Genomic DNA, 15,485 nt, shown 5'->3' with positions numbered 1-15,485 from the left:
GAGCTGGAACCAACTTCCTAGGGAAGTGGTACTGGCTCCTACCCTGGGGATCTTTAAGAAGAGGCTTGATGACTACCTGGCTGGACTCATTTGAGTCCAGTCTTTTCTCCCGCCCAGGCAGGGAGTTGGACTTGAAGATCTACAAGGTCCCGTCCGACCCTACTTCTATGATTCTATGAACACATGCTTACCTTTGGGGGAAAGGTGAAGCCCATCCCACCCGAACATGTCTCTCGTCGTGATGTGCGGGTCGTTGTCTAGGAAGCCAAAGCCTGCCTTAAGACCCTGTTCCCGAAGCCGCCATTCGGTCTCTGTGATGCAGGTCTCATGTAGTCTTCCACGTCTTCTCGGTGTTAGGACAGAAGAGAATACCACCTGTGCACCTATCTCCTTCAGCATGCCCCCTGGAGCGTGGTAGTCTGCCATCAGGTGATCATTACTGACTCTCTTTCAAGTCATGGTGAGCCATGACATTGCATACAGTTTACCCAAAATCTGTGTCTCAGCCTGGCGTATGAGAGAGGCGAGGCTGGACCAAATTGCCCTGTGCCTCATCTGCATATAAATTTTTGGAGCATCCCAAGACAAAAACACCCCATTCCAGACATGAGTGGGGGCTAATTACCATATGGCTCCTTTGCGGGGTGGAGGGATGGTGATTTGGAGAACACATGCATATTGAGCAGTGTTGAGCTGTTGGGTCACTGACTTGAAATGATGTTGACTGAGGCCCAGCCCAATGAAGTGTGTGATCAGTTGTGAGCTTTTGGTTGTAGACTAACATCATGCATAGTGCTGGGCAGAGAAGAGGCTCCAGGCTGGAGCTCTCTTTTTGGCTAAGACTGGGGGCATCTGAAACCCAAAACCTCTAGACATGGGCCTTGCATGTAGGATGCTTGCCTGGATTTAGGGAGTATATGAAGCCCTGGACCAGTGGATCTGCGAGGGAGGATAGTTCCTTAGTGGTAGAGCCACACAGGCTTGATGATTGAGCTCTGCTTAGTTGAATTTTGGAACTTGACTACTGGGCTTTTCCCAACTGAATTTAAAACTGATTTGTCCCTCAAAATGAAATATGGAAAAAAAATTGTAATAGGTGTTGCTCAAAAGTGAATTTATGGAATACCTGTGGTAAAACTTGCAGCAGATTCTGAAAAAGGAAACTTGCATCAAATCTGGATACACTAAGTACATTGGAACTATATGCAATTTGTTACAACCATTTTTAATTTCAAGGTTATTGTTTTCAGTTTTGCTCCATGCTTCCATGTGTAAGGAAGGGGGGGAAAGGAGCTGCCAGGGTTAAAAGTTGGGGGGAAGCAGAAAGCAAAGGGCTACGTGATCTCTCCAGGCTTTTCCCTGCTCCAGCAGTGGGAAGGGGACAAATTCAAGGCAAATCTGCAGTAATTAGATTCTGTACATGCAAAATTTATTCCAAATTTATATTTTTTTCCATAGATAGAATCTAATTATTGTAGGGGTCAGAGCTAATACTCTGTATTGGGTGCAGGGTCATCTTCTGTTCGACTAAGTACAGTACATCTGTGTCTGTTGTATTGCAAGCTTTTGTGAGCTGAAGCTCACTTCATCAGATGCTGTAAAAGGACCATGCAGCCATATGGAATTTCCTGGTTTTTTTCAAAAGAAGGAAAACAGCGAAGAAGCTTTAGGTACCATCACAATGATATGCCATGGGTAAGGAATCCTATATTCTTGATGGATAGGTCAAGAGGTTTTACAGGGGACTACCTCATTGATTACGCAATAGATATTTGTTAAAATATGCGTGGTAAGCTAAATTTAGTGCGTCTTGGACACGTATATCCCTTGTTAGTGGCAGCAGTATGTTAATATGTAGAAGCGTGGGTTTGTTTGGTTGGGTTTTTTTTAAGACGCTTGGTTTAAAAAGGCTAAAAATACTGAGGTATTGTAAGTGTACAGTGATTCTGTTGCACAGCTTTAGAGTATAGACTAGGGTTGCACCAATAGAGATTTTTGGGCTGTTTTTTTTTTTTTTTTTTAACCGAGCTGATATTACCAATTTTACTGGTGGCTGATATTTTTTTTTTAAATGAGCCATATCGGCTGATAGTGACCTGAATGCCAGTATGCAGCCTGCTAACTTGGAGAGCAGCATCCACAGTCAGATGGATTGCGAAGGCTCGTACTCAGAGGGTGGTGGTGGATGGGTCTTTTTTGACCTGGAGGGAAGTGGGCAGTGGAGTCCCCCAGGGCTCAGTCCTTGGGCCCGCACTGTTCAGTTTCTTTATTAGTGACTTTGATGACAGGGTGAAAAGCAGCCTATTTAAATTTCCTGATGATACCAAGATTTGGGGTGAGGTGGGCACACTGGTAGGGAAGGACTGATTACAGCAGGACCTGGAAAGATTACAGGGGTGGGCTAATGAAAATGGGATGGGTTTCAATACTGCCGAGTGCAGGGTGTTGCACTTGGGCAGTAGGAACTAGCAGCACACTTACAAGTTGGGAAACTCCCTTCTCAAGAGCATAGTGGCAGAAAGAGATCTCAGAGTCATTGCTGACAATGAGAGGTTACAGTCAGTAGGGCTAACTGTACCTTGTCGTGAATCCACAGATGCATTTCAAGCAGGGACAAGGAGGTGATCCTCCCTCTCTGTGCGACACTGGGCAGGCTACAGCTGGAGTACTGTGTTCAGTTCTGGGCACCGCACTTCAGGAGGGATGTGGACAGCATTGGGAGGGTCCAGAGGAGGGCTACCCACATGATCTGGGGACAGCAGGGTAGGCCCTACGAAGAGAGGCTACAGGACCTTGAGAGGGTCCAGAGGAGGGCCACCCACATGATCCGGGGACTACAAGGCAGACCCTACATTGAAAGACTGCGGGACCTAAGCCTGTTCAGCCTTCACAAGAGAAGGCTGGGGGGGGACCTGGTGGCCATCTATAAACTTACTAGGAGGGACCAGCAGGGTTTGGGAGAGACCTTGTTCCTCCTAGGGCCCCCCGGGGTAACAAGAAATAATGGCCACAAGTTGTTAGAGAGCAGGTTTGGACTAGACATCAGGAGACAGTACTTCACTGTCAGGGCAGCTAGGATCTGGAACCGACTTCCAAGGGAAGTGGTGATGGCTTCTACCCTGGGGGTCTTTAAGGAGGAGGCTTGACGTCTATCTGGCTGGGGTCATTTTCTCTTCTGCCCAGGGCAGGGGGTTGGACCTGATGATCTACAACAGTGGTCTCCAAAGTGGGGTGTGCGTACCACAGGGGGTTCACAAGACGATCCATTGGGGTGCGGGGAGAAAATATTACTTCTACTTGTATTTATTTTTTATCTAAAAAAAGAAAGAAATTAAGCTTTACTAATATTTAATATACGTATTGACACTGGCACCCTCACTCAGTCCATATGTCAGATGGTCACATACGGTAGGCAAGGTATCCTGAGGAAAGAGTGGGAGTTCCACAATGCAGCGGTGCAGTAGTGCAGTGTACAGTGGTCTCCAAACTGTACAGTGTTACACTGAGTAGTACATGTATATAATTTATAAATAAATAAATATACATATTGGGGGTGCGTGCTCAAAAATTTTTTACTGATAGGGGTGTACAATCAAAAAAGTTTGGAGACCACTGATCTACAAGATCCCTTCTGATGCTACTTTTATGAATCTATGAATCCAGCTGGTAAGTCTATTGTGGGGGGAGAAAAAGGTGTGTGTGGTGGGGTGTAGATTGAGGCCCCTGCAGTGAGAGAGAAAGTGAGGCTGGGGCAGGGTGCGAGACAGAAGCACGACTTCTCTGGGGGCCGCGGGGCGGGCTCTCCTGCTGCTGCACATACTGCAGGAGGGCATGGGGATTGTGTGCTCCCAGATCTGTGTATGGGGCAAGGGCGGGCTGCCGCTGCGGGCCAGGGCCAGTGCCAGGCTCTTTCCGGCGGGGGGCTGAGCTGGCCTGTACTTGAGGTGGGCAGCGGCGGCGCTGCTACAGAGGGGCTATGGCAGATTTTGGGGCTGTATCCCCCCTCTCAACATTGCCACTGCCTGCCCCAAGTGCAGCCCTGGCCCAGCTCCCCTGCTAGGAAGAACGCAACGCCATCCCTAGCCCTAGTTTGCAGCAGCAGTCTGCCCTCACCCTGTGTATAGATCCAGGGGATGCGTGCCACCTCCCCATGCCCTCTTGGCATGTGTGCAGTGGCAGCACTTGTCCCCGTCCCCCATGCCCTCCAGATGAGCTGCTTGTGGCTCCATCTTGTGCCCCACCCCAGCTGTGCAGTACCTGCCCCAGCACCGGCCCCACTCCCTCCTTCACTGCAGGGACCTCGGTCTGTCCCCCACACCCTTTCCCTCCCCCTCCCCCTGCCCCTTTCCCCACAACAGATTTACCAGCTGGACACTGCTCTCCATGCTACTAGGCTGCACTTCTGGACACCTGTGCATGCATGAGACATTTATCAGCAACCACTATTGGCCACATCAGCCAAAAAAGCCTATTGCCGATGATGTCAATTTTCCTTATATCAGTGCTGAGGTATGGGACCAATGTATCGGTGCATCTCTAATATAGACTAATTCTTTTCCAGGTACTAGTAACTCTATGTACAGCTTGACATTTAAAGCAGTGCTGTTTCTCTGCAAGGGCTAAATCTTTCACAGTTTTCTCTAAACTGATGCCTTTATGCTTAAGTCCATCAAATGAATATAATTTTAATAATAGGGATAGTTCTATTTTTTTTTTCATGTTTGCATAATTTAACTGGTTTTATTCATTTTCCAAAATACCATTGTGAAGCAAAAGAGTAGGTCTGTAAAATTTTTGACTAATAAAATATTTGTAACCCTGGTGTACCTGTTGTGGTGCACTCCTTTTTCCAGTTGACGAAAGATGCTAGCAGGGCAGGTGTGGTATGTGGGGAAAAAGGCTGGCAGTGTGCAGTTTCCTCTTTCCCCTAAAGAGAGCCACACCAACGCACTTTATAACTTAACTATATATAAATGTATTATTATTTACAAAAAAAAAACCTTTCAAAAGATAATTACAAATATAGTGTGGATATTTACTATATAGCTATATGAACCCTTTTCTCTCCCTCTCCCTCCCCTGCCTTGGTGTTATCCAGTTTCTATGGGGAGTGCCAATTAATGAAATATGTCGGTTATCTGAGAGGCATCTTTACCTGTTTGGGCTGCTGCCACGTCCGGTGCACCAGGGCTTTTACTCCCTGGCATCAGGGGACAGGGAGTGGGGCCCCATACAGACTGCTTAGCCCTGGGCCACAGTCCAAAGTTGGCAAAGTGGAACTCTGTGAAACCGGAAGTGCCGTGATGGGACTTCCAGTTTCACTTTTGCCACGTTGATTGGCATGCTGGTTAATAAAGTGCCAGATAACACAGCTTTTACTGTATTTATAGTAGTTTACCAACATTGGGACTTCAGGTGAATCACAGGTAAATACAGATAAATAATAGAAAAAGGGGGCCCCAGCAGGGCTCCAATAAGGATCATATAGTTAAAACTCTATTAAACTATAAACTTACAAATATAAAAGTACACAATTCTAATATTATAAAAGCTGTACTCTCTGTCCATAATGCTTTATTCACATTCTGGCTGACAAAAACAACCAGTCAGAGTACAAATACAGCATTTGGACAGGAGCTGGCAGCATAGCAGAGCACCGCCATGATGATGGGGGCAGGGGATGGAGGGAGGTAACGGTAATGGAATAGATGGAACCGGCCTAGTTTCTCTGCTCCCCCCCGCCTTGCTCCTTGGCAGTGGCGGCAATGGCTTGGGTGGAGAGCAGGGTCAGAACTCTGCAAGATGCTGCTGGCCTTGCCCCACCCCATGCAAGAAACACTTCTGGGTCTATTGCAGAGCATGCGGGGACCTGCCCCCCGGCTCAGCAACTGGTGCCTCCTGGGTCCTGCCTCCTGAGGGTACCTGGGGGCAGGCCCCCCGCATGCTCAGCGGTGGACCTGGAAGTGGACAGAACTACTTCCAGTCCACTTCCAGGTCCACTGCCGAGCACACCAGGGGTCCCCCATGCACTCCTGTGGGACGTTCCCTCCATCCCACCATCCAGCATTCGCAAGCAATGCCTGGTATCTTGAGGTATGTAGAAAAAACATACAAAGCTATGTCCATGGCTGAATTGCTGATTCTCCAAATCAGAATTGAATCTTCAGATTCGGATTTGGCCAAATTGAATCGGGACAGTGATCTGAATCAGCAAATTGAATCACTGTCCCCTGAATCGGGTCAAATCCAAATTGAATACAGTCCACTTTGCACACCCTTAATATATATTAGTGTGGACATATAAACTATGGATATCATCTATCCAATCTTGTACCACCCTTCAAGATATAGATAATTGTTAAAATGCAATTCTAAGCTGGGTTTCAACAGGTGTCATACAACCGTAAACTCCTATTAAGATCTAAATTCACATTCAACATCAGTCCTGGACCCTCTGTGCAGCACTGAGTCAGCCTCATGCCAGGGGTTGCAAACCTGAGCTGCCTCATAAGGCTCCAGAGCCCTGGTCCGCTCCCAGACCCTCCATGCAGTGCCTCCCTGGCCTTGTGCCAGGGACAGGAGACCTGAGCTGCCTTACACAGCTGGCAGGGTACAGGCCATGCACCAACTAGCTGGAGACCTGAGCCACCTCATATGACTCCCAGGGTCCCACTCCATGCACAGCTTGTGTACGTGCCTCTGACTGCATGCCAGGGGGCAAGAGACCCGAGCTGCCTCATACAGCTCCCAGGCAATGGGAAGGAGTCTTCGTACTCCTATAGGGGCAACTGCATTTGCCCCACTGGGCATCTCTCCAGCTTGTCTTCTGCCTGCTCTCTTCTCTGTCCCTCGACGCAGGGTGTCTGTGTGCTGGGCATGCTGTTCTTTTATAGTATTTGGAGGCTCTGCCCCCTGACTGCAAAAGGACCAATCAGGGGGAGGGGAAGTATAGCCCTCACCCAAGTTCAGGCTCTTTGCCTCCCTGGGAGCAGGGGTGGGGCAGCCTCTCCTCCACCACCACCTGATTGGTGGGAATGTCCCACCAATGGCTCAAAGCCCTTTCGAGCCAGGAAGCCTGGCTGCTGCCTGCCACATGTTGAAAGAATTTAGAATGTTTTGATTGAAAATGCGATAAAAAAATATTCACGTAATGGTAAAGAAGAACTGTAAAGAAAGAAAATTTACTTTTTGCTTTTATGTGCAAGAAGGTTTGAAGGTTTTTCCCCGCTAGAAAAAGTTATCTAACAGCAGAAGTTCAATTTTGAATGGTGTGGTTACTAGCAAACTTTCAAAATTGTGACATCACAAGCAAGTGAAAGAGGGGAGGGGTCTTCTAGTCAAACTATTTCACATGCTATGTTTGCACTTTATGCAGGTTTAACTAATATATATATTATTTTTTAATCTATTTATTTAAGACATCCAAAGTCATTTTTAAGACATCCTTATTCCATGAACAGGAATTCTCAAACTAACAAGAGTCTGAAACCAGACTTGACTTTCTCACATCTTTGTAAACAAAGCAAGCAAACTTCTGAAGGTGGGGATATGTTTTCAGAAAGATGTAATTATTTCAGCTGGTGTGCCACTTAATGAATTTTGGTGAGCTGTTAAAGGCCGCACACAAAATATTTCAGAAGATATAATTTTAATAAATTACAGATAAAAAGCAAATCATATACTAAAAATCAAAATCTACTATAACATATTTTGATTATATTTTGAAAAAGTACTTTTTGTCTTGATTTATGTTTTTTTGAGTAGTGTATATAGAGGCAATTGCATTATAGCTCAGAGTAAAGTCTTGTATATTGTGTGTGTGCGGTGGGGAGGGATTGCTCGTGCACAAGGTCCCAGGAGTGGGCTGGCCAGAAGAGGCGGATGGTGGGGAATGGGGGGATGGGTAGGCAGCACGTGCAGCAGAGCGCACCCAGGTAGTGGAGGTGCGGCTTGTCTGTTTCCCCTGTTCGTTCTTCATTTAGCCTATGGTGTTTGGGCTGAACCCTGCCCTGAGCAGCCTGTGCCATGCTCCTGGCCACACCTGCCCGATGCCTGCTGACAGCACCATTGCAGCCAGCACGTACAGCTTCTCAGCCAGGCTGCTTCTGCTGTTGCTTCAGTACTGCTCAACTCTACCTTCAGTGGCTCCTCTTCCTGCCCCTGCTGCACCACTCTAGCTCCCTTCTACCCACTCAGCTGCCTGCAGGCAGCTGCTCACTTTGCCAGGTATCAGAGTGGATGCAAGGTATGTGGGAGCTAGAGTCTGGCATGCAAAAAGACTCTGGGGAGGGGACATGGTAAGCGTTTACAAAATACTAAATGGTGAAGAGAAACTAAATAGGGATTTATTACTATCTCTCTCAATTTAAGAACCTAGGGGTCACAAAATGAAACTAGTGTAGGTAGTGAGTTTAAAGCTAACAAAAGGAAGTTTTTTTCACATACTGTGTCGTTTAAATGTGGAGCTCATTGCCACTAGGTGTTGTGGAAGCTGACAGTTTAGCCAGTTTCAGAAAGGGATTGGACAAATTCTTGGAGGAAATGAGCATCAGTGGCTATTAAGCATGGGGATGAGGGGCACAGCTTCTGAATCAGAACTTTCTAGACCTTAAATCCTAGAGGCCACAAAGGAGAGAAGAACAATGGAAAAAATCCTAGTCATACCTAGTTCACTCTCCCTTTCAGCATACACTTTCTACCAGTGTGACACAGGAGACGGGGCAAGATGGTCCCTATGGTCTGACCCTACAGATGGCTGTTTTTTGTTCATAACGTTGGCCTTTTAGAATTTTTTTCTTTTAGTTTAATATCAGACCTTAATTTGGGGTACAATTTAATGTATTCAGAATTATTAAGCATTATTTAGGTTCATGCTAATTTATATGCATTGCTATTAAGGTTCAGGATTACTGATTTGTATTTAAAATTATTATTGAATAATTAATAGTTATTCTGTTCTGGTTTATTATTTATGTTAATATGAAAAAGTACAGGATTACATGGGTGGAAGAAATTTACTTTTTGTTTTATTTCCAGACCTTTGCAACATTTGTGAATGAGGGAGTATAGTGCCCAGTTGGATTTCTGTTTACCTTTGTACTTTTAACCATAAATACTCCCACTGAAGGTTTTTGATGGCAGCATACACTAAAACATGTTATGTTAGTACTCGGAGGTACAATGAGAATTATATCACTAAAAAAGTTTGAATTACAAATTAGAGGGAAAATTTCTAAGGATGGATAAGCAGTGTTGCAGTATTTTGGACACCCTTCATTGACAGTGATTAGGAATAATCTTGGACTTTGCACCTTTAGTTTCTGCTGGCTCGCTGATGTAATGATTGTTAATGAATTATACTAATTCTTTAATAAAACCCAATGTTGGAATACCCTGTTAACAGTTTAACTTTGGTATTTTTAGGCTAGACAGCAGCAAGCAGAACTGGCCCAGCAAGAATGGCTACAGATGCAACAAGCAGCCCAGCAAGCACAGCTTGCTGCTGCCTCAGCCAGTGCATCCAATCAGGCAGGATCCTCTCAGGATGAAGATGATGAAGATGACATTTGAAATTTACCAGCTGAGTTTCTATCCCCACTAAGAAATACTTTTCCTGCACAAAAAAAACAGTGAAATGAATGCTTACCTGTAATTTTGTATGCATCTTGGACTGGTCATTGGTATTCTAGGGATGTCTGCTGTTGTGTGCTGTACATGTAAAAACTGTCTTTTTGAACTCTTGAAGAGTTAAGGTTCAGTATCATATCAACTTTGGATTTTTAATGGTGTATATGGAAATTTTAGATAGCAGTGCGTCATTTATTTGATCAACAAACAGTGTTAAAATAAACAACAAGTTTATAAAATATAGTGAGATTTATACAGAAGCTCTAAATCCACATTTGCATTTCTTCCCTTTTAACTAAACTATAAAATCTTACATAGAGAATTTTTAATTGTTTTTTGTTTTTGGTTTCTTTTTGTGAGGGAGTGGTACAGTTGACACTCTGTTTATGCGGGGAAAAAAGCAAAGAGTTCGGTATAGCAAAGTCTGGATTCTTTGTCCTTTTTAAAATGAGGATATATATGGCAATAAATATTATGTGCTCAAATACCACATTTGTTACAAATTTGCAAGTGATATGTTTTCACCAACCTAGGTAAAGGTATGTTTAATAAAAGTTGTATACATTCAATCTTTTTTTGTATAAAGGTGAAGAAAATAAACCCATGGTTTTACTATGACATCTATTGAGAGTCCTGAACTAAATGACCATTTCATTTAAAAAAACTGCCCAGTTTAGATAACAAATGATTTGTGTTATTTTACTCCTCCAATTCACTGTTAACTGTTGTTGATGGTATTACTTGCATAGTCCAGATATGTTCATATCGTTCAACTATAAAGTTGGAATTTGGTGAAACAATTGTTTTAGTTCCGTTGACTTAACTGGGAATGATTTAAGTATTCAAGCCTGTAAAGGCAGAAGTCAAAGTGAAAAGCATGCTTGCAGTAAGAGGGATTTCATTTAACCCTGGTTAGTTATTGTTGTCAGCATAATGTTACTATTTTCCGGACTAGGTTACCAATGGATTACTAAGATACCTGGTGAAAGATGACATTTTCTTCATTAAAATTGGTTAGTTGCAAATTTATTCAGGTCCAGGATTAGTTAAGAAAGCATGCCCCAAGCGTTATCAGCAGCGCATGGTAGAGAAAAGAGAAAGTAGTCCTTCTGGTGGGCTTACTTCGAAAATTATGTTTATATTAATGGATGGACAACTGTTCTTTGTGTTGAAATAAAGCACAGTGTTGTCCATGAGAGAATTTTAATGGGTCACTTGAAGAAGTATTGGCATATCTTCTGGTACACCTTTTTTGAACAGACTGGAAAAGCCACTTGCATACTAGTATAGATGAAAAGATCAGGTAGCCATATAAGACTGTGTTGTGGTGTTTTTTGTTTGTTTGCTTGCTTTTTAAAAAAGTAGTATGCCTTCAAATAATCCTCATTAAAGTTGACTGAACTGTGGGTACAGCAAGCTGTTTACATAACGATGCAAATAGTGATGTGCCCATTTTTAAGTACAATTGGGATATATTCAGATCACAACGAATCACACAATGGCTTTTGATTTAAATGTTAGAGAAGTTAAGTTACATATTAAATAAATTTGAACACTTCCTAAATGCAGTGGTGGCTCAGAAAGGAAAGATAAGTTTGAATGTTTAAGTTAAAAAACAAAAAACGTTTATGGATATTACATGAAGTATTGGACAAGGTTTGACTAAGGGAAGTGCTTTTCTGTAAAGGTTTAAGTACCAAAGGTAGTAAATCTAGTCTAGTGAAGCAATGTTAATGTGCAGTGTTGGCTTTTCTAATTTGTACTGTAACACCTCTACACTTTCTATTTTAAATTAGTTTTTTTCTTTAAAAAAAAAAAAAAGGTATATTTTCACACTTTTGTTTCTTCTGATGCAGAATTCAGGTTAACATTTTACTGCATCTGGTATGTATGGTATAATATGTTTGGATCCTTGTGAGCTTTCTTTCCTTTGGACATTCTTGTGCTTTTTCATATGCTGTATTCTTCAAGCAATAAAATTCTGATGTGTTTTTATAAAATGGTTTTATAGTTAATGTTGAACAGCCAGTTTTTTTCATTTGTAATGTGTTAAATAGTTTTAAAATTTCCTCTTTATGTGTTGCCGCCCTGTTGACCATTTGCAGGGGTTTGGGTTTTTTGGTTGATACTGTCTGAATTTTGCTATATGATACTGTTGTTGTTCAGTAGGGTAATTATTACAGTAGTGTATCTCTCTAGTCCTGTTGACTTTCCTTCCTGGAAGTGCATTCTGCATATTTGCAATATATGCATTTTTATGAATTGCACAAACTCGTATTTAAAAACTATACATCCAGCTTTTTAGCACTAGAGGCAGAGTCTTAAGTGTTTGGGTCAGATAAAGTGACTTACTTAAACTGTTAGAATGTCATGGTAAGGAACCTTCTAGTGTGACATTTAATTTGCCATTGAGCCACTCTGAGTTTATTGCCTTTTTATAATACAATCCTCTATTGGGTGAGTGGTTGCTAAGGTAAAGCTTTCTAGAGCTATAGTAGTATTGATAGTCAATACGCAGAAGGAACAGGTGACTAAGACAATATAGAAACAAGTTTAGTTAGTGAACAAGACGTTATTGCTTTTATTTTAATTTTGAAAGATAGCACTGATTTCTGCGTACATATCTCAATGAAAGAGGACTAGCCTAAAGAATATTGTAAATAAGGTAATTTACAAAAAGCCTGTTATGCAGCCTAAATACTTGTGGAATACTCAACTCTTTCTGCTTCTCCAAATTAGGATTATATATTCTGGATCCAAAGCACATTTGAAGAGAAGTACAACTTTAAATTACTGGATTGAAAATTGTTTACCTAATATAAGGCTTTGTCACTCTTAAAGGTAACATCCATTCTAAAAAGAGAGAGAAGCAACTACAGTAAAAGCTGCATTAACTGGCATTTTAGTAACCAGTACACTCTACTAACCAGAATTTCCAGCTGGACGTGGGGGAGCGGGGTGAGAAGCTTGCACATGGTGGTGCCGGTTGCCACCCACCACCTTGCGCTGCTGCTGCTCCGTACGCGGCCGAAAACCCCTGCCTCAGGCACCTGTCATTTTTAGGTTGCTGGTACTCCCCATTCCCCACTCATGCCAAATAACAGCTTTTACTGTATAAGGGAAGGGTTTTGTGTGGGTAGATAACATTATTTGAAGCTTCACATAACAATAAGAAGCTTTGTGGTTTCAGAAGACATTCACTGCCTATGAACTTTCAGTATACCTATCGTGGAGTTTGAGGAAAGCTGGTTTTCATAATTTCAATTAAGCATGTGTGCGTGTGTGACACACGGGCACTATCCTAGTAGAATGTTTTTAGTATAATGGCCTTGGGTAAAAAAAGCCATGGTGGTAGGTTTTAAAATGTTTCATTACATTGAGGCTGTGATCATAATCTGATGCACAATTGTACCTTCATAGATTATTATGTTCAGTTTGCTTTATTTAATAAGCTTTTCTGATACTTTTCTCTTAATGTAACAGAGCCACCTCTGGTACAGATATGAAATGATTTCTGCTTGGAGTCAGGTATCAGCCACAGAATTAGTTGCATCCCACTTCTCTGTCTGGGGAAATGAAGGCAGTCAGAGTTAATGCTGGTAGAAATACCATTGGAAGAAATCACTTAGGGAAGATGGTTCTACACTGGGGTCCACTGATTTGTGCAGTTTCAATTCACATCACAGTACAGGCATTTAATCAATAAAGGTACAAATCAAAGTGGAATCAGCAGTGAGTCTTAGTGCATCTCCCTAGACATGAATACACAGATGGCATTTTAACTTTAAATTATTATGTACAGTTTATGAATTGTAGAAAGTTGTCCACTCTTTACTTCAAATGTTTTCAAGTTTTGAGTATGGACAGCTACTATAACTAGGCACCTCCACATATATATTGGTTAAATTTATGATAAAGCTATCATGAATCAGTCTGATACCCAGTTTTGTTTCCTGTGCAATTTTTACTGTTCTGTTCTCTGTCTACTGAAGTGGTCTAAGTAAGGCCACTCCTCACTGTTCAGCAAATTCAAACAGCTCTTTGTTTTAAAAAAAAAAAGTAACTTGTCAATAAACACTTTTCTTCCCTTCATCCTTAACAACCCAAATATTAGACTGACTGAAGCAATATATATCACTGATAAGCTTTTAGGGCTGATCATGTGAAGCAGCCATAAGGGGACTTGAGGTGCTGATGTAAGAAGTACCCTTCTACCTCATGATGTTTATGTGCCTACACATGAGTGTGCTCAGTGACCTGTATCTATATCTCTCCTCCCTCCCTCTCCATTAACTTCTAACAAATTTAAATTGGTCAGAGGGGATATAAGGATAGGGTGCTAATGTCCACTTGTTCCTATGCCATTCAAAGGCCTGAGAAAATCAGCCTTAACTTCAATTATTGAAAGGCTAGAATCCTGTGAGATGCTGTGTCCTTTATGATTATTGAAATCAGTGGAGCTAAGGAATGATCAACATCTTTCAGGGTAAAGACCCTATGTTTCATTATACACTTGAATTATTTACTTCCCCCATAAATGCTTTATTTTATTTATGTATGTATGTATGTATTTATAAATAAATATATTTAAACGTTTTATGGCTATAATAGAGGCAGCAAATACTTATTTTGCAGTTACCCAAATATATTATCACTTGCTTTTAAGGTAAATTGTATAACTATTGTTTAGGTATGGGAGATAGCTGCCTTGTAGCAAAAGTTGTAGTAAATTTTTCTGGAGACTAAATATTTCTGTAAAGAAATCTTGCGTGCAGAGTGGAGTGAAAAAACTGGGTTAGAAATGGAAGGCTAGATTCCCAGCTGTCTAACACCTTTTTGTTGTTGTAGTTGAAGAACAGAGTAGTCATGAGGGACCCAGCTCCGTGCTGACTTTGTTGCAAAAGGCATGTTGGTGGGTTCAAAGTAGAGATACAGGGGCAGATGTCTGGACAGTTTTTTTTGTGCTGTTGTGGTTCAGACAAACCCACAGTAAGATACCTGTAAGTTAAAGCAGGGATTGGCTTCTTTTTTTTTTGCAACAATAGACTGAATTAGCTCAGCCCTAAGGAGAGCCATTGCTTGCTACTTGGCTCCTGCTGCTTCCATTGCCAACAAGGGTGGATCTAAAGTTTTGAAAAAGGGGTGCACATGGTGAGGTGCATTATCACATAAGAAACAACACATTTTTCTTTAGGTAAAAATAAAATAGAATCTTTACTAATATGCTAGGGGCCTAGGGCTGCACTGATGCACAAACAAATTAACTTCATTGGAATGAGTAAAAAACAGTGTGCAGCTGTGAAATGGGAGCTTCATTACCAAGAGCAGCTCACCAACAGCAAAATTGCAGAACAAAGGATAGCGTGATTGGTGGAACATCAAAACCTTAAAAAAGAGAGGTTTGTTTAACACCTGTAGAAACAAGAGTTTAGAAGTGGTCAGGTAGATTACAATGAGCCATGAAGTCAATTGACTCACAGCACTGCCTGACTAGAAATGCTGTTGCCATTGCCAAGCAGTTAGTTTAAAACTTTTGGTGGAACAGGGATCAAAGGGGTGCAAGTACCACCTCAGATCTGCCCGATTGCCAGTGATTGTCCAATACTGCCAACCCCCACAGTGTACCTCCTTCCTATCCCCACTACAGTTACCACAGGCTACCATATACCCACTGCAGGCTGGATCCATCCCAGAGGACATGGGATGCTAACTCCTGAGTTAAGGCATTCCCTCAGAGCTGCACTGGCCTACTTTGGTGGGTGGTGGTGGGTAAACCAAATACTAGAACCCTGTAAATTAGAGCCTCTTCCTCTGTGGCTTGCCCTGTTAATATTATTGCTCTTTTAACTGACAAGGCT

The 15,485-nt window shown here is 42.4% G+C and overlaps 1 protein-coding gene across 1 annotated transcript in view; it reads left to right on the top strand.

Annotated features, from left to right (window-relative positions):
* DR1 (down-regulator of transcription 1) overlaps positions 1-11,448 on the top strand; it is a 33,258-nt gene extending 21,810 nt beyond the window's left edge. The window contains exon 3 of the mRNA XM_019531098.1: positions 9,424-11,448. Within this exon, the coding sequence (XP_019386643.1) occupies positions 9,424-9,570 (147 nt within the window). The 3' untranslated portion in view covers positions 9,571-11,448. The remainder of the gene's footprint in view (positions 1-9,423) is intronic.
* The last annotated feature ends 4,037 nt before the right edge of the window (positions 11,449-15,485 follow it).

This window comes from Crocodylus porosus, unplaced genomic scaffold (assembly GCF_001723895.1).
Source record: "Crocodylus porosus isolate Cpor-Errol unplaced genomic scaffold, CroPor_comp1, whole genome shotgun sequence".
Lineage (NCBI taxonomy): Eukaryota > Metazoa > Chordata > Crocodylia > Crocodylidae > Crocodylus > Crocodylus porosus.
This window is presented reverse-complemented; position numbering and strand designations above follow the sequence as displayed.